Raw genomic sequence first — 20,751 nt, 5'->3', positions numbered from 1 at the left:
CAGGATGAATGTCTCCATTTATTTGGAAGGCTCAAACTCCAAACAATGTTCCAAATAACCCACTCCCACCAAGAACAAATCAAACAAGAATAACCCTCTTTTTTGGTTTTTTCTATGTTCGGTTTTAAACCATCTACTTACTCCAAAAAATAGTGAAATCCCATTTTGCTCCTAAGCCTACGAGCTACTAATAGCTGTTTTCAACTATTGTTGTTCCCATTCCAACAAGAACTTTTGTGGCACTAGCCCATCCACTGGAATCACCAGTTCCCGTCCAACTTACATAGAACAAACTAACAGGATATCACGCGCAGTTATCCAATATCATATAACCTTTCTATCAATCAAGCAGAATTGAAAGAGGGTCAAAACAAAGCCTATGGCATCGACCATTTTAGTTCAATTATTAGACTAAACGGCATATAAAGCACAAATACACTGCTCATGCCCTCAAGGCCTTTGGATTTATTTGATAAAGGGCAATGATGACACAAATCATAACCAAACATAAATGGAGCAGATATAGCAATTAGTAATTCCAACAGCGAACTTGAATCACTTTTAAGTGTTTTAAAGTAGGTTTATGTCTGGATATGAAACATCATTTTATAGATTGACAACAAATCCCATTCAAAACACACCTAGACAGAACGGAACAAACAAATGACATTTGAAGCCCACCTCCTCCGGGAGAAGATAAAACCTTATCGGCTTGAAAAGTTGTTCAGGAGTCATCTATTTGGTCCTGCATAAAGGCCAAAGCATTAAGACAAGTCTTAAATTGGTCTAGTTCACAATTATAGGGAATTATCCAACTAGATATACAGCTTGACAGAATAATCTTGGTGATTAAATTGCAATGAGAGAGAGAGAGAGAGAGAGAGCAACCTGCACATCTGAAGTCCAAAGAGTCAGATTGTCCCTTAGTAGTTGCATGATAAGAGTACTGTCCTTGTACGAATCTTCCCCCAGAGTGTCAAGTTCAGCTATCGCTTCCTCAAATGCCTGAGCAGAAAACAATAATGGAAGTGTAATTAATAGATGCCTAACATGCCATTTTGAAAATGAGAGATTTTGATTACCACCACCCTTTAGTATAAAATTCATAACGTTGTAATGTAGGCAGGCTGACGAAAATTCCCAAATGGATTGTCAAGCAAAATGTAGACTACTGATAACTCCCAAATTGTCACCTAGCTTCATTCTACAATTGGGGGAAAAATTAAGCACAAACAAACATGGGTGCTAGCCATGAATATGGGTCAAATCGATCTAAATACTTAGCCCAATTTACCAAAAAAAGAAAAATGATCAAAGAAATTTCGTAAAAGAACCTTTAAAAAAAAAAATTCATGGGTGCTAACCAAAAGCCGGGGATCTAAAAATGAAGCTTACCAAGCTTATCCTCAATTTAATTAACTTGAGGAATTATCTTAAAATTTGTGTGTATATATAAAGGACCCTCTTTAAATCAAACCATGCCCCCGAATAATACCCCATCCAAGCCTATACCCTTTACAGCATATAGAAGAAAATGTTATACATGCTGGCAGCATGTATCAAAACAAACCCTAAACCAGGTAGCATTGTTTTATCTAAAGACATTGAAACAATTAGAGAAAGGACTAAGACACCAAGACATTGAGAAAATAATGAAAAGGAAGAACAAGCAATTGATGCAGCTTTGATTTGACAAAGCATAGATGTACAAAATTCATTGGAGGGAAGAGTTTATGACCAATTGTACCCTTGCAGGGCCCTGGAAAAGCAAAAGGAAAAATAGGATACTTTAGTTGTAAGCTTAACTAGAGGGAAAAGGAGAAAAGAGGGGCTTCCCTCTCTCTGTTGTGGGGAGAGTTTAATATTGTAATCCCTATGTATATGATTGTACAAGCCTTCTTGTTCTCTCCTAACCATGATCTCCAGAAAAATTAGGTAGCAAGCAATGAATCATTTACATTTTTAGTACAACTAATTTACAATTTAACAACTTCCAGGTAAGTTAAAACACCAAATTCCAATGTAGGAAGTAACTTGTTATTCAGATCCAAGAACAAAATGTGGGTAAAGGGGGCCACATCAATAACAGCCTTCATAAGATAACGGTTAGGGCACATTTGATTTGCCAATAAGGGAGAAGCCTAATAAACCAGGCTTGTCTTGCATTTGATTGTGAAAACTAGCTGGGACAGCATTCTGGACTGGACTACTTGTCCCATGGTGGTGGGGCAACTCTATCCCACCTCCCCTGGGACAATTTGTCCCTGTTTAAGAACCAGGGGAAGAGGACAACCTTACCGCTTGAAAATACCCTTCTAATTTATGCCCATTATGTTACATTATATTATATGAATGATTATTATGCTATTATTATATATATTGACATTTTGTTAGCAAATAATATCATCTAAGTTATTATCAAAAATCTTTTACAATATTTATATTAATATTAACATGCATTAATTATTAACAATAATGTATTATTTAAGCAAATATTACATAAATATTCATAAAACAAGAATAAAATGGGCATTGCCTACTTTTATTTCACATCTAATTTAGTCTAATCAATATTGGATGGAGTTTAATCTTCTATTTTATCCCACAAAAACCAAACATAAGATTGGACATTTGGAGTTACAGTGCTACACTGACATTCCAGCCTAGTCCAACCTGGCCTTGTCTAGGCTGGGTAATCAAATGTGTCCCAACTTCTCTCCAGACCAATACAATCATCTATCCAATGCTCTAATAAGAGTAAACGAACAATTTTAACAAGATACCACCTCTAGAAAGTAAAAGTTATAGCCCAAACTAATGACAAAAGGAAGAATGACCAGCACAGAATCTTTCAGAGCAATTTACATCTTCCAGATGCTCTATGGCAAGACAGTTGCAGATATGCTTTAGAGACTATAACCGGATTGCAAAATGTACACATGAAATGGCTATAAAGTTTCCCTTATCTCTAAAAGCAATCTCATCTTTACGAAATAAATAATTCAACAGACTGTTTTCTGCTAGACTTATTCTTAATGTTTCATCTAACAGAATCCTAACTGAAATTCTGAAATTCCCGTGCACAGCCCCCCCACCCCCCCAAAAAAAAGTGTTATAACTGAATCAAGAATGCTTAGTAAGATATATAAAAAAAAAAGGTAATTTTGGAAAACAAGAAAAGAAACAATGCTGAACACTATGTGTGAATTAATAATTTATAAGATAAGGCATGATTAATTCAAAGCAAATCACATCTGAAATAATAAACAACACAACTTTGAGAAGTATAACAATCTGAAGGAAATATACCTGCTTAGCCATGCTACAAGCCTTATCAGATGAATTGAGAATCTCATAATAGAACACTGAGAAATTGAGGGCCAACCCCAGCCTTATGGGATGTGTGGGAGCCAGATCAACCAGGGCAATATCCTTCAACGAAAGAAACAGCAGAAACTCAGAACTCCAAAATTAAAAAATCAATTATTCTTTACCCTGATTTGAAATCAGCTAACCACCAAACCAAATCCAGAATTTGCAACCATTCACTGTCAAAAGACCAGAAATGAAAAAAAAAATAATAATATAAATAACTTATCAGTATCCATATACTTTTTTATGATTAACCAAAACTGAATTTCTTTGTACAAAATATCTACTCATTTTCTTGCAAACCAAATAAAGTAAATAAATGTCCTCTTAACTTCTTCATTTTCTCTTCAAAAAAAAAAAAATGCTGGCAGAAATACAGTATATAAAATTCAATAGTTTTTTGTGGATGTGAAAAAAAAAAATCAATAGTTACTCATATTATATTATGCTGTGTAAACATCAATGATCAGCAACTGACCAGTTAATATTAATAGATCCGTTATTTCAGATTGCTCCTTTATTTATTAAATTATGTGGTAAGATATTCTCTTCCTATTTTTACTTTCATTTTTCTTTTCCTAAAAAGACCCAGTTCAAAACATAGCCCCAATCACCGGATGCATAATACTTACACTGAACCACTACATCCGGTCCTAAATCCAAGAACGTACAAAGCTTAACGAGAACGAGATCCAAATGTCTAAAACTCAGCCCCCTAAAACAGTAATTCTAAATACCCGTTCATGGGGATATTTACGCAATCATTCCCCGATTTCACAATTCCTAAGAGAACACTCGACCAAAACTCTTAAAACTCCCATTCAACTAAATTATTGAACAAACAATTCTGAAAAACAGTTCATAAGTGGTAAGAAATCAAGCCCTAATTTCACAATCTCAAAGAACCACAAAAATCAAGAAACCCTAAATCTCATTGAAATCAAACTACCTGAGCGGCCTTATAGGCGTTCATGGTATCCTCAGCAGCCTGCTTACGCTCCTCGCCAATCTTGAACTCGGCGAGATACCGATGGTAATCGCCCTTCATCTTGAGGTAGAAGACCTTGGACTCGCTGGTGGAGGCGGAAGGCACGAGGTTGGTGTCGAGGAGATTGAGAATGCCGGCGCAGACGACGGAGAGCTCGGACTCAACCTTGGAGCGGTAGTTCTTGACGAGGAGAGCGTGGTCGTCGTTCTTGCGGGACTCCTCCTTCTGTTCAATGGAGGAGACGATTCGCCAGGCGGCGCGGAGGGAGCCGATGACGTTCTTGTAGGCGACGGAGAGGAGGTTGCGCTCCTCAACGGTGAGCTCGCCGGCGGGGGTAGCGGCGAGGACGAGGTTTTCCATGAAGTTGACCATCTCTTCGTAGCGCTCCGCTTGCTCGGCCAGCTTCGCCATGTACAGATACTGATCTCTCGTCAGATTCGCCATTACTGAGAGAAGAGCTACTCACAGATACTAAATCCACAGAGAGAGAGAGAGAGAGAGAGAGAGAGAAGATGAGAAATGGTCGTCGTCGTCTTCTTCGTTCGTTCACTCCTATTTCCCAAGCGACCGTCAATTCTTGAGACTCTGTATGCGGAAGAATAGTAAAAATAAGATATTTTTTTCTTACATTATCATTTATTATTACCATTTTATCTGCTTCCGAAAGTAAATATATATATATCTTAATTTCACAAAGCAAAATTATAAATTATTTTTCTTAATAATACAAAAATACAACCACCCATTCCATTTTTATATACATATATTTGACAAATTCCATCCATTCTTTAAAAGCATGAATTGATAATTTAAAAATTCATATCCCTAATTTTCAAATTTTAAATGTGAGCTAGAAAATAAGATGAATTATAGTTCTGATATAAAGTGTTTTATAGCAAAATTTTATTTCAAGAAACTAATGAAATCACAAAAATTATTTTTCATCTTTTTTTTTTAATTTACATTTAAAGAATTTCACCAAAATAAAATATAACTTAAAAAAATATACAAACGGTGATTTTACTCTCTTTGAATAATCTTTAGAGGGTGAAATGTCAAATTAATTATTATATCTTGTTTCAAGAATTAAATTAGTTATTAAACTTTAAAATTAAATAATTAAAATTTTATAAATAAAATCACATTAACCAATCATTCGATCGAGTTCTTGATTCAACCTTATTAGACATAATTAATACATGACTAAGGTAATGTATAGATGAAAATTTAATAATTTATTTAACTCATTTAAAATTTAGTACCCAATTAACACTTCACCTTATTTTCAAAACGAAAAAATTATAAATAATTTGTGCCAAATTCTAGTGGCAAAAAATTATAATTTATTTATTTTCATCCCTTTTAGTGCGAGGATACAAAAGCATCCATCCATACCAACAAAAACTAGAAAAAAAATATTTTAAAATATAAAAAGAGATTTACTCTACTTTTATTCATCGAGTGTTTCCAAATGCCATTGTTCTAGCTTCTAACACAGTAATTTCCACCAGTCGAGACCACGATTCCTTAACAAGCATAATTGTAGTATTCCCCTCGGCTTAATAAGTCTCCATCTCACACGAAACCATCTAAAAACTTTCCTCACAGCAGAAGAGCAGGAACACAAAGGTGCGACTGATATTTTATATAAACACAAACCCCATCCAGAAGATAGCAACCTTCAGTTCAGGGTTTAGAAGCTGCATGACAGTGCTAACCTACTTCCTAACTTCCATTTATACAAAACAGTAATTCTGAGGCCACCGACGAATGCAAACTAGCGGCTCCCAACCTCAGTCTGCCACTTGTACTACCAGGAGAGTGCGAGTCTCAACATGGCGGCTAGCCATAGATGTCTGGAGAGAGAGAGAGAGATAGGCGTGCAAACTCAGAATTACCATATCGAATGCTTCATTCCTAGGCCATTGCATGTTAGTATAAGACCTTTATAGCGATTAAGATACTCCTGCACTCGAAAAGGATTTGTCTCAGCTAATAAGCTTTGGTGTGTAAAGATATACTGGTCTATGAAAAAGGGATAAAATCATTCAAAGGTGAAGGAGAACGTCTTACAATGAGATTGTAATCACACACATGCATCATCCCTGTCTTGTCGTACTCTCGTCTTTTGACAGGGTCACTTAAAACTGTTAAAAGACAAGTTAAGGAATTTGTAAGACAAAGATCACTCAAAATCTATGCTGATACCAAGTATTTTCTCGTTAACACAAAATTTTCAAGTTGTCAAGTTCTTGAATGAGATGGTGTTATCTTTTTTCCTCTTTCTTGCCTTCTAACATGATAAGAAGTTACAAAACAACCTCAGTTCATCAAGTCCAGAGTTTAAATTCTCTCCACCTTCTTCAATCTGAGCGGAAATTCGACCAACAGCATAAATATACAGGCACTTTGACAATTTTCAAGAGGAGGAAACAAACATTAATATCAGATAAAATCCTCTCCAATATGAAACTCCAGCATACCAAAATTTTTGCATCATCTGGGCCAATAACTAACGTGAACAGATGATGGTAGAATTGCACATATAAAAAATTTCATTCTGTCATATCAATAAGTTTCCATTTTGTTAATTTCCCTTCTTCATGGTTGACAAATAGTCATAAACGTTTGTGAAAGTTTTTGCCACATGAAAACCCAGTTTCCTTAACTCTGCTGTTCTTCTTGTATGCCAAAATAATTGGAAATGAAATAGAAAAATCCTCTTTTTCTCTGTTTTCATTGGCTTCTTCCAAGAGTTTAGGTGCATAAGATTGCTGCAATGCACATCATCTTATTGTCATAAGATAAACAGTAAGTAGCACATGCATCCCTTAAGTATACCCAAAATACAGGCTACACCTCTCAGTGTTCATAAATTACAATGACCTCCCTATAGTAAAAAATTTTCAATAAACAAATTTAATGGCAAGAATCAAAAAACTATTTCACCTTATCTTTAAAAATTTTAATTGTAAACTTCTAATTTATACATTATAACTTAAAATAAAATAATAAAAGATCAATAAAATTAGCAATATAATAAACAAAGCTAATAATTGATTATTAACTTTTTACATTTATATATAACAAAATCAAATAAAATAATAGGAAGTCAATTAAGATCCCTTAGCTTACCCAAACCCCCATTAGCACTAGTCACCCACCAAATTTTTCCCAATCTTAATAAATGAATCAAAGGTGGGATTAATCAGAAAAGAAGTGGAAGAAGCATAGAAGGATAATGAGGGATTCGACTGGTTAGATTTGGGTTCACCAAACAACCATTTGCGTCAAGGAACATAAGAGTCTAGGTTCATCAACAAAATGAAACCTGTGTTCGTTAACATTCAAGAAGAACAATAAGAAGGACAACTTCAACAAGGACAACTTCAACCAAATCAGGTTCACTAATGATGCGGGGTTTTAGGTTGGGGTGGCGATGGTAACGGCAAATTTGTTAACCTGCCATATTTTGGTAAAAGGATTTGATAAAAAAAATGCAAACTATTTGTTGGCAGGCAGATACTTCTTTCCTATTGGTTCTTCTTACCTATTTGTTCTTCTTTCCTAATTTAGTGCACACTGATATTATGCAAGATCAGTGTGATTGATTTCCTTAGGTGCTCTTTCTTTATTTGCTTGATTGCTTTGTTCAATTGTATATTCTTTTCCTTTTGTATCTATTTTCTAATGTAATCTAGATATCATCTAATTAGGAAAATTCCTAATTAGACTTAGGAATGTTGCCTATTATGATAGGCGTATGTGCATATATGGCTGCTGATTTAGCCTTAAGGAATAAGATTGGAGATTATTTTTTCATCCTTTTGACACTATTAATTTTAACTTCTAATATTATGATTTATGTTTTGTTTATATTTTGGAATTTAGATTTAATAGCTTTTGTTTATTTTTAATAAGTTTTATTTTAGATTTTTAGCTTTTACTTTTAGTAAGATTTGTTTGAAATTTGAGTTATCCATTTTGTCAAACTTTAACATATAAATAGGCATTACTGATGTAATCAGTAGGTGGTTGATCTGGAATACAATTGCGATTTCTTCCATTTGTTGAGTAGTCTCTGTAATGTCTCCCTTTCCCTCTCTACTTCTCCTTCGTTTTCATCTTCCCGAGATTTCTTTTCTTCCCTCCCCAAATTTTTATCTCTCTTCGCCAATTTTCTGCATTTTTTCCAGCTGTCCCGCATCAGTTCTGATATCAAAGCAGATCAGACCCACAGCATCTCAGCACCCCATCAGTTTTCTACCGTTACAGCTACCAGAAGACTTTCAGCAACGGTATAAAACAAAGAAGTAAAATCCATCAACAACTCAAAATATTCTGCAATAGCAGATTCTTTCAGCACACGGCAACAACCATTCAAGAGAATCACCTCCATCATCAAACCCACCAGAACCATCATCACCATTATCATCAGTCATCGCCAATAACCATCATCCTCCATCAATTTACTGCCAGGAGCAGCCACTATCCTTAATTCCCCGGATCAACAGCACATAACAATAGCACATCCTCATCAATTTGCCTTGTAGAACATGACAACATTCATCTTACTGACCACCCAAAAACCATAGCCTTTGAACCATTACAACTAGCTTTGCCACCAATGTTCTCATATTGACAATTGACACCCTTGTTGACAATTGAATGCCCCAGCCAACACATTTGTGAAATTGAGCACCCCCAGTAGACACCCTCTTTGAGTCAATATCCCTAGTCAATAGCCTGGTCGGAGTCAGAAAGGACTAGCCAACACCCTCACCAACAACAAGAGCCAAGTCGAGCCTCATTCGACTACTAGCTGACCCTTGTTGCACACGTGTTGCTAATTCACGTCATCAGCACCACCAACACACTCCACCTGCTTGCCAGATCCCTCACAAACGTCAACAAACCTCACCCGCCAGCACACTTGCCATAGTTGAAGAAGCCCCTTGTTGTGGTAAAAATATCTGTTAGGATACATTTGTACTAGATTAGGGCTTGTAATGTGAGGGAAAATATCAGGTTGTATTTTCTGTTTTGTCTTCTAGAAGGGTTTGTTATTAAATTAGGTCTGACCGGGGTTGTTGTAACTGCCAAATTGGGCAGTCGGTCAGAAGGTTCTCCCGCCCCCTATAGCTTATAAATAGGAGCCGAGAGGTAGGCTTTGGGTATGCTTTCTATTGTGGGTATACAAGCTGTTTTGGGGCGAGATTGTGCAGTAAGGAAGGATGAGTATCTTTCTTGTATACAACTCTATATAGTTTTCAGGTTTATGGGCTAGGTGAGAGTTGGTTTTGAGTGCACTTGTAATCTTGTATTGATATTCAAGATAATGGAGAAAGCGGGGGCGAAAGCCAAGCTGGATGTAGGTCTATCATTGAGACCGAACCAGGGTAAATCTTGTGTGTGTTGTGCAGTTCTTGGTTGGTTCTTGATTGTATTCTGATTGCTATTCATTTGCAAATTAGAGAGAGTTCGTTGGGTGAGTTTGAGTGATTGAGTGATCATATAAAAGGGTGAGATCTAGGTTAACAAGATCCTCCCAGTTATTCTCCTATTGCTACTTCATAGAACCTCAAGCCTGTTTCGACCCATATATTCCCAACCTAAAGTCAGACCTCTCTAATTGAACCCAACCCATTCTCCTACCTGTGACCCAATCTGATGCCTCCCTTAATTTCATTGGGCCCAATAGCCCATCAAGATGAGCCCAATAGTTGACCACAAATTGATTTAACACTAATATGTTTACCCATTCTAGAACCTGCCCATTTGGATTTTCTTAGGTCTAGAGATTTTAACCACAAATCCCTACCCATTACATTTAACTTAATTTCCTTGTACCCTAATTCAAAAGGACAATTTACTTCAAAGAAAAACAGACTAGGTCATCAACATAGCGTGCACCCGCCTCCAGTAGACATTGTTGGTGAAGACAGGTCACTAGAAGAATAGGCATGCCCCCGCCTGGGAGGGACTAACACATGAACCTCATGCACCGAAGCGTCCAGCAAACAAGACATGACAAGTCTAGCAGACATCTGACCACCATTTGTCACTATCATAGATCTACACAATTATGAGTTTCATGTTGAGAAGAAGCAAAACAGCAAAACATCGCTAAAACTTCTTTTAGAGAAAAAATTGTACCTGAATGAGGTTTCAAAAGCTTGACAAAGTCAACTCTCTAAAGTTTTGTAGATCTTTTGCTCTTTGAAGGTTCAAAAACCCTAAATAAATGGTGTTTCTTTTTTCTTTACATGTGTTGCTTATGTTCTTTCGTATTTTAATCATCAAAGCAAAAAAGGGATAATTGTATCCAAAAAGCACATAAGGCGCGTGCTTCATGCACTCAAGCGAGGGCCTCAAGATGGCACCTTGAGGCTCTTCAACAGAGGTGCGTCACACCTTTTACAACTATGTTGTGTGGCCATGCCTTAAAGAAAGAAAAAAAGGGGGAGATGGGGGGGGGGGGGGGGGGGGGGATAGAATTAAAAATGAGGTTATCTGTAGCAAGGCGTGTGTTCATGTGCTCAAACAAGAACCTTAGGGGTGCACCTTGTCGCTCTTCAACAGAGGTGGTCACTCTTTTTACAGCTATGATGTGTGTAGCCATGCCTTTGGCGGTGGCGGTGGTGGGGGCCCCTTTTGTGTGTGTGTGTGTGTGTGTGTGAGGGGGGGGGATAGAATTTAAAAGTGAGGTAATGTGTAATAAGGTTGAAGCCTATTAAGGAACATGATGTGTGTGATTAGAGTCATAGACATGTGGGAAAAAAAATCAATAGAAACTCCTATGTGAAGAATAGATGGAATAGAAGAAGTTTGTAGCCAGAAAAAAAAAAAGTAAGAAGACAACCAAGCAAAAAAAAAACTCTTAAATATAACAGTTGACATAATAACTTTATAAAAGAAATGGTCAGTGAAAGATCATTCAAAAACTATAATTCATATAGCTGGCCCAATATAATCGAATTAAGACTTCTCACAAACAAAGCCATGTGTTGAGTATCATGAAGCATCAACTCAAAACGTTGTCGTTTTTGGAATCGAGGATGGAAGGCCAGGTGGCAACCACAGACTGGCTGCTCCAAAACACTGTCGTTTTGGAGCCTGTGTGCTTGGATGGCCAAAATGGCAGCCTCCCTCGTGACCTCGTCATTGGGGTTTGTGGCCCGTTTGATTCTCCCATAGTATTTTGGTGTTTTACCTGCTGCGATGGATGTTGTTGATCCGATCTCCAGCGCCTATCTCTGTCATTGCTTTGCCTCATACCCTACCTAATTATATCCCTATATTTCTCGAGATTTGGGCAATGAAGTCGAGCTGTTTTAGGGTTTCCTTTCGTTTTTCTGTACATGTTCTTCTTCATTTCCTCTGGTTCCTTAGGTATGCCTTCCAATCTGTTTGTGATCTTTGGACTTTTTGTTACCAGTGAGTGTATAGTGAGGGTGAAAGTTTGCACAGTAAGGGTGTAAACATTTTTCCGACTAGTGCAGTGAGGTCTTCTTGTCGGAGCTCAACGTGGATGTAATCCTATTTTTTAGGGTGAACCACGGTAAAATCTTATGTTCCTTTCATTTTGTTTACTGTTTTTGTGTATGCTAATATGTGTGCTTCCAGCTTTCGAATATTTGTTTTAGATTCATTTGGTTCTAAGTGTTAGAGGTGGCCGAGCCTATTGCTCATCCCAACACCATGTATAAGCGAACTCCAGTTTCAATAGTCAGCAACCCCAAAACCACTAGTAAGGTACTGCAAATTCTGTGAGGCAGCATATCAAAATCGTTATCTTTTTTATCATACTTGAACATATCTGTTGCCGGAGTATCAAAGAATTCAGGGTCTAAATAAATATGCACTGCAGTCCTCAAATTTCTGTATTACGAGCTCAATTTTAAGCACTTAATAAAAGCCAGCGGGAAAAAAAAAAATGTGACGATGGATAAACATATTTCACAAGATTAACCCAAACTAAGTAAATAAAATTAAATACTAACCCTGATAAGCTTCGTTTATTTCTTGAAATCTTGACTTTGCAGCGTCCTCGTCTTTATGCTTGTCCGGGTGCCATTTCTGTCCAACTTAATTCCACCAGTTAGGAACAAAGCAAGAATCCTTTTAAACCTACCTAGGACAAATTAAGCATCCAAATACGAAGGGGAAAAAACCAGTGCAAAAACTAGAATGAAGAGAAAAATAATAGCACAAGGAATACGGACCAATGCCAAGCGAATATAGTTCGACCGAATAGCGTCCTCAGTGGCATCATAATCCACTTCCAGGATTCTATAGTAATCCTAGGCATACAAATTACAGAGCCAAGTCATCGCGCAATCATAACCCTAGTTTGTATAGAACGGCACCGAAGCGGGGAGAAACGACATTTATACCTTGGGCTTGGGCAGAGAGGAGAACAAATCAAAGTTGAGATAAGAAGCTTCCTCTTGTTGATACTCCGTATCCCCGTTTTCTGGAGCATAATCTGCTGGTTCCCATTCGTCCCACATCCCGGTCATGGCGGTGGCTCTGCAGATCTTTACAGAAGATTCCACGGATTAAAGGAGAGCGTCGAGTGGAGCTGTCAGCGAGATTTTTCCTCCGATGAGACTTTTTGTTTGCTTCTGCCTGGTGCCTGTGAATCGGTGAACGGCGAAAGTCGAGAAAAAAGGCAAATTAGATTTCGGAATGTTCTAGACGGCAGGTGGCGACAGGCAAATCGCAATGGCCAATGGCACATATGGAGCGTAGGTAGAATACGTGTCCCCCCGTTCCTGTGCTAAAACGTGGAACTTTTTTTTTTTTTTTTTTTTATACCATCACGAGCGTCCGCAGCCATCCCGCCTGAGACAACACTACGGAGGTAAATCATGACATATGCCCGAACTAGCCAAGGCCTGAAGTGTTGCACGCACTGACGCTTGCCAAGACTCAACCCCAGAAGGTAGCTTTGCTGCTCCCAGGGTTCGAACCCACGCTGGTAGCCATCAGTCTGGCAGAATTTATCCCCACCTCAGCCTTTGCCAACTCGGCTGTGCCCGGGGGGCAACGTGGAACATTTTTTTGGCTATACATTATGCTCTTCTCCGTCTACGAAAATTGAGAAATTTTAAATATGATTTAAAGTTTGTAATTTAAATTTTGGTGTTTGGATAAATAGAATTGAAAAATATTATTAATACATCATTGTGTATACCTTAAACTACACATCATTGTGTACGTCTTAGACTACACAATGATATACTAATGTCTAAAATGCATTCACCCAAAATGGTGAAGCGCAATGTGATGAAAGGTATTTATGTCATTTATGTACCTTGTGTAACTCAAGATATACATAAGTGATATGCAAATAACATGACTCGATATAACTAGATGGTTCGTATAAATAAAAAAAATTATTTCTAATTAATGTCAGCTCTTATAGTTTAATTTTGTTTTTAAATAACTCTAATTGTTGATAAACATTTGTGTAATAAATCCCTTATTTGATAATTTTTTTCTTAATTTCATCTTTTACCCAATAATTTATATAAACTCCCATTTTAGTCCTTTAATCGTAATTAAGATGAATAATTAAAACTCTACACAAAAGGCAATCTAAATCTAACCTAAATAACATACCAACGTTGAAATTTTTCATTGAATTGAATTTTGTTACAAACCCAAATCAGGTTTATGTCATTTAAGAAAATTTAACATAATTTACAAGAGGCAAAACTATCGATAGAAAAACTAAAGTAAGGATCTTCTTTATCCGATCATCTTTTATGCCCTCTTTAACTATTTCGAATGACCTGTTATTGACAGTGTTTATATGCCAATGAATGTTAGTGATGTATAGGTTAATACTAAATTTTGATAACATCTAATATGTTATACGCATACATATATGATATTCTTATAATTAATAAAATAGTTATCTATTCATTCATTGCTCTCTAAATGTGTATAAATGAGTCATTAGATTTATTGATAGTTATATTCTTAAGTTGTTAAAAATATATGACAATGATCTACTATAGACTAGCGCATGGATTATTATCTTTGATTAGTATGAAATACTAATAATAAATTATGATGAGTCTCATACCATATTGCATGAGATATAGCTAGTAGGCATGTGGATGGATATTTGTTGAGTATTTGGTGAATGTGACGTTTGTGATAGATTACAAGCTAAGAGGATTAATGATCTATTGTTGGTTTTCGATTATATATATGGTCCTCATATCATAAAGTTGTCTTGTACACTGGTGTCAAAAATTTATCATTAAGTGGAATCATCCGGTGTAAGAGACGGGAATGCTCTTTGTATAATTTTTGTGTAGTAGTGTATAAAGGCAAATGCTCGTAAATAGGATCCATTTACCTTTGTCGGAGGGTGAGCATCATATGTAGTCTCATCTTCCTAGCCTACCACGGCCTGACCGCCATGATAAGCTTTATTGGCTTTCGGCCTCGCATGGGCTCTTCTCAGTTAAGGCCGCCTTCCAAATGATTCAAGCCCAGCGCCCCCAGGTTCCCTGGTATCGATTAGTATGGTCATCAACTAGTATCCCTACTCATTTGTTTATTCTATGGTTAGCAATTCGGGAATGTTTGTATACTCTTGACAGTATTAACATGTTATTATCTTTTTCAAATAGATGTTTTCTTTGCAGGGCAGATGCTGAGAGATATAGCCACTTGTTTTTCCAGTGTAGCTACTCCAGAGAGGTGTTGTCCTTGTTCTATGGATCGAAGAAATTCAGTTGGCCTTAGCACAGATGGGATATCAGAGTCCTTTGGGCAACGACTAGATGGAGTGGTAAAAGTCCTTAGTAGGTGGCGATCAGATTGATGCTTCATGCCTTGGTGTATTTTATTTGGAGGGAGCACAACAACAGGTGTTTTCGTGATTAGGAAAGATCGTCCATTCAAAGTCATGCTTTTCGTCGTGTCTGGCGACTTCCGAGATACCAGAACTCTTCTCCGCATTAAGATATGTTTGCTTTGGAGGCTGACCTTTACGTCCATGGAGTCTCATCCTTGGTGTTAGCTCATCCTGTGCTTATGCTTTGTTGATTCCCAACTCACTTGGGTTTGTTTGTTGAACAGTATTTGGACTGCCAGAGATCTTATATGCCACATTGTCATTTCGAGATGGGATTTTCGTCTCTCTTCTGGCCAATGTATTATCTTGAACATATTTTAGTTTTCTTCATTTTCATTTTCTTGTCATGTTTATTCTTATTTCATTTTTCTAGCCCAGAAGGTGATCGTTGATATGTTGTTACCCTTGGTGTTTTGGTGGCTCGAGGTTTACCCTAGCTTTAGTTTGTAGCCTTTTTGGCATGTTGTGTTTTGTTTTATATATTTCTTATTTATAAGAAAAAAAAAAAAAGTTGCAGTTGAAAAACCCTTGATTAGGGTGCACATGATTGAAAAGAGTTTATAATGTCATAAGAAGTTTTGATGTGATCTCAATCACATCATACTAGATCTTGGCATAGTTGTGAAGTCTTGTGAGTTTAATTAGTCTATGACTCTCACTCGGTCGAGATGTTAGTCGGTAAAAGGATTATAATGCACGAAAATCGAAAATCCAAAATCCAAATAGGTTCATTCAAAGTATTAACTTCATTGCCATTAGGACCATTCTAATATTATGCTAAAGGTTGCTCAGGACCTTTCGAGGTTATGTGAAAAAATGAAAAGTTTTTTTATAGTAAATCAAAGTGTTTGGTAGGTGCCAAAGAGTTTGGCGTATCCTAATTACTATATGGAAATTAACCTAGATGGTCACACACAAACTAGGTAATGTATTGAATTATCGATTCTTTGTTGTCATATGTTTTCAATCATCATTAAGAGTTAATGGATTAATGGATTGTTAAGAGTTAACAAATAGATCAACAAACTGTTAAGAATTAATAGATAGAGACCATTAAGAGTTAACATGGCATGTTGTTAATGGGGGAGTCTTGGTTCCATTAAAAGTTAATGGTAAGTCTTAATGCAATTGGTGAAACTTGGAAATAATGCTTGAAACAGTCGACAATATTAATTCTTAACTACAAATTGTTGACAAACTATCTCCAATGGTTGACAGTTTCACTAAACGAGATTAGATCCCGTGTACTTTTATTTCATCGTTTCAAATGCATTAAATAAGAAAATGAGAGAATAAGTTAAAAAGAATAAGAAAAATAAGGAGACAGACACGTCCAATTCCTTATCTCATTCGTTCATTTTTCAAGTGAGAGAAGAGAAGCCTTGCCAAGCTCTGTTGTTCATATTCCTCCTATGCTCCATTACCCTTTTTCTTTCTTTTGCTCCATATTCTCTATTGGTCCAAGAGGTTATGAGATGATCGAATCACCATAGGAGAACCCAACACCACTAGAAATAACCTTCGTTTTTGCTTGTCTAGCACATGGGTGAAGCAAAAGGTTCTAGTGCTATGTAGGTATGGACCGACTTGGTCCCGTATGGCTATGGGGGTTGGCTTGGTCAACTAAAGAAACAAGTATCAGAACTGATCAACTTAGTGAAAGCTATTTGTGGAAGCTGACGCGACCGAATGAGTTCCGACCAGGTGTATAATTGATGTGAGAATTTATTCATACATTTATTACTCATAATTAAGTAGTACTTTTAATATTTTATATGTGTTTTATCTAAAAGTATATAGTATTTTTAGTTTCATTTACATATATTTAATTTTTAATACTTCTTGTTATTTTATAGAAATACTAGTAGATCACCCATGCGATGCATGGATATCGTAAAAAAAAATAAAATCGTTAAAGCAAAAGTTGTATAATTTAGTAGTTACAATAAATGAAAATCACAATAAAGAAGTAAAAAATAAACAAAATAATCGTGTTACAATAATGAGAATACAACAAAAGGATTACAAATTTTGAAAGATTTCCTTATATACATTCAATGGTAGACGAACAATAAAAAGCACATAACTCTATCCCGAAATCATGTAAAAAATAAACCTAAATTAACATGTAATACAATAAGCAATGCGTAAAAAAGTACAAAAATTACACGATAACAGGAAAAAAGAATAAACGATAACCAACCTCTTTGTTATAAAATATACATTCAAGAGTAGACGTCTTTTTTTTTTTTTTTAATTTTCACGTGTATTTGTCTCATATGTGCGTACTACACGAATCCTCAAGGCTTAATTTTTCCTAGTTGCATTCATATCACTCACTTGACAGAATAGTGGTGCTATGTTACACCAGAAGACCAATCTGGATAAAAAAAATACAGTTAAAATTTACTAAATAAAAGTAAAGAATAAGAGAAAATTTAAGAAGAATAATTGAGAGAGGAGAAGAGAGGAAATGAAAGTGTTGAACGGGAATGAAGAAGAAGAAGAGAGAGATATATTTGTTTTCTTTTATTATTTTTTCTTCCTTCAAATTCTCTTATTTCTCTCAATTTATCAAATCATATGTCACCATTAAGTTTCCATTTTTTTTCCCACGCTTTGCCACACAATCCGATTCTTACTTAACATAATTTTCAAAACACAAATTTAATTTGTATTTAATTTCCCCAAGTCCAACATATAGCACATCTTCGGAGTAGACCAATGGGAAAAAGGAGAATTAAATAAATGACACTAATCAATTAAGTTGAAAAATAAAATTATGACATTTAAAATTATAAAAAATAAATTTAAATTAATTAAATTGTATGTAAAATGAAGATAATTTAAATAATCAATTAATTGTAGAAATAATAATAATTAAATTTTCAAAATTGATTATCCATACATGACTTTATATATTTCTCCTAATAATTAATTACCAAATTTAAGATAGGTCAAATTTTTAAAGAAGTAAAAAAAAAAAAAATTATAACATTTAAGTTATATTTAAAATTATAAGAAAATAAATTTAAATTAATTAAACTATATATAAAATAAAGATAATTTAAATGATCAATTAATTATAAATGGTAATAATCAAATTTTCAAAATTGATTATCCATGACTTTACATGTTTCTCCTTACAATCAATTACCACATTTAAAACAGGTCAAATTTTAAGAAAATAATAAAAAAATAAAGTTAAAAAGTAAAATTATAATATTTAAAATATATATAAAATTATAATATTTAAAAATATAAAAAATAAATTTAAATTAATTAAACTATATATAAAATAAGAATAATTTAAATAATTAATTAATTATATAAATGATAATAATCAAATTTTCAAAATTGATTATCTATATATGACTTTACATATTTCTCCTGACAATCAATTACCACATTTAAGATAGATTAAATTTTTAAGAAAGCAACAAAGAAAATAAAGTTAAAAAATAAAATTATAATATTTAAGTTATATATAAAATTACAACATTTAAAATTATAAGAACATAAATTTAAATTAATTAAACTACATAAAATAAAGATAATTTAAATAATTAATTAATTATATAAATGATAATAATCAAATTTTTAAAATTAATTATACATACATAACTTTACATATTTCTCCTAACAATTAATTACCACATTTAAGACATGTCACATTTTTAAGAAAACAACAAATAAAAATAAAGTTAAAAAATAAAATTATAACATTTAAACTATATATAAAATTATAACATTTAAAACTATAAAAAATAAATTTAAAATAATTAAACTATATATAAAATAAGAATAATTTAAATAATCAATTAATTATTTAAATGATAATAATCAAATTTTCAAAACTGATTATCCATATATGACTTTATATATTTCTCTTGACAATCAATTACTACATTTAAGATAGATCAAATTTTTAAGAAAGCAACAAAAAAAATAAAGTTAAAAAATAAAATTATAATATTTAAGTTATATATAAAATTATAACATTTAAAATTATAAGAAAATAAATTTAAATTAATTAATTATATAAAGGATAATAATCAATTTTTCAAAATTAATTATACATACATGACTTTATATATTTCTCCTAGCAATTAATTATCACATTTAAGACATGTCACATTTTTAAGAAAACAATAAATAAAAATAAAGTTAAAAAATAAAATTATAACATTTAAGTTATATATAAAATTATAACATTTAAAATTATAAAAAAATAAATTTAAAATAATTAAACTATATATAAAATAAAGATAATTTAAATAATCAATTAATTATATAAATAATAATAATCAAAATTTTAAAATTGATTATTCATATATGACTTTACATATTCCCTCTAACAATCAATTATCACATTTAAGACATGTCACATTTTTAAGAAAGTAATGAAAAAAATAAAGTTAAAAAATAAAATTATAATATTTAAAATTATAAAAAAATAAATTTAAATTAATTAAACTATATATAAAATAAAAATAAAATAAAAAATTTACTTGGCAGTCGGTATTCGACAATATTAACTGATATCTCAAGATTTCTCCCGATTTAAAAAAGTCTAATTTTTCTGTAATTTATTTTAATTAAAATTTTATGTTAATATTTAAAAATTAATAATATAGATTAAATCTTGTCTCTTCATATACCAGCATACTTACACATTCTCCAAATATTATTCAACCATAAAAAAATCATTTACGTGTTCCAAGAATTACACGTTTTTCATAAATCTAAACTTAATTAATAACCTATAAAAATTCTAGTTCGGGTAAGCAAAACAAATTTAAAAATATAATAAAATATCAAAATAGTAATTGGAAATGGGCGAGAAAAATTTTGACGACTATTTAAGTTATATATAAAATTATAACATTTAAAATTATAAAAAAATAAATTTAAAATAATTAAACTATATATAAAATAAAGATAATTTACATAATCAATTAATTATATAAATAATAATAATCAAAATTTTAAAATTGATTATTCATATATGACTTTACATATTCCCTATAACAATCAATTATCACATTTAAGACATGTCACATTTTTAAGAAAGTAATAAAAAAAATAAAGTTAAAAAATAAAATTATAACATTTAAAATTATAAAAAAATAAATTTAAATTAATTAAACTATATATAAAATAAAAATAAAATAAAAAATTTACTTGGCAGTCGGTATTCGGCAGTATTAACTGATATCTCAAGATTTCTCCCGATTTAAAAAAGTCTCATTTTTCTATAATTTATTTTAATTAAAATTTTAAGTTAATATTTAAAAATTAATAATATAGATTAGATCTTGTCTCTTCATATACCAGCATACTTACACATTCTCCAAATATTATTCAACCATAAAAAAATCATTTACGTGTTCCAAAAACTATACGTTTTTCACAAATCTAGACTTAATTAATAATCTATAAAAATTCTATTTCGGGTAATATATATATAGATTTTGACGGCTATTTTGTTATAATATATATATAGATTACT

General features: G+C 33.3%; 2 protein-coding genes across 2 annotated transcripts; both read right to left on the bottom strand.

The window, feature by feature from the left end:
* Nucleotides 1–498: 498 nt before the first annotated feature.
* LOC127799412 (14-3-3 protein 10) lies at nucleotides 499–4,931 on the bottom strand. The gene is made up of 4 exons (XM_052333427.1): nucleotides 4,322–4,931; nucleotides 3,310–3,432; nucleotides 889–1,005; nucleotides 499–745 (listed from the first exon to the last, which is right to left on the bottom strand). Exons 1-4 carry the CDS (start codon nucleotides 4,802–4,804, stop codon nucleotides 725–727), a joined length of 744 nt encoding a protein of 247 aa, XP_052189387.1. The 5' UTR covers nucleotides 4,805–4,931; the 3' UTR covers nucleotides 499–724.
* An 847-nt stretch (nucleotides 4,932–5,778) lies between these two features.
* Nucleotides 5,779–13,097, bottom strand: LOC127800541 (uncharacterized). The gene is made up of 5 exons (XM_052335203.1): nucleotides 12,757–13,097; nucleotides 12,586–12,663; nucleotides 12,364–12,439; nucleotides 6,434–6,507; nucleotides 5,779–6,326 (listed from the first exon to the last, which is right to left on the bottom strand). Exons 1-5 carry the CDS (start codon nucleotides 12,880–12,882, stop codon nucleotides 6,255–6,257), a joined length of 426 nt encoding a protein of 141 aa, XP_052191163.1. The 5' UTR covers nucleotides 12,883–13,097; the 3' UTR covers nucleotides 5,779–6,254.
* Nucleotides 13,098–20,751: the final 7,654 nt, after the last annotated feature.

The sequence above is a fragment of the Diospyros lotus genome, chromosome 4 (assembly GCF_014633365.1).
Source record: "Diospyros lotus cultivar Yz01 chromosome 4, ASM1463336v1, whole genome shotgun sequence".
NCBI lineage: Eukaryota > Viridiplantae > Streptophyta > Magnoliopsida > Ericales > Ebenaceae > Diospyros > Diospyros lotus.
Note: the sequence above shows the minus strand (reverse complement) of the source record. Positions and strands in the feature narration are given on the sequence as shown.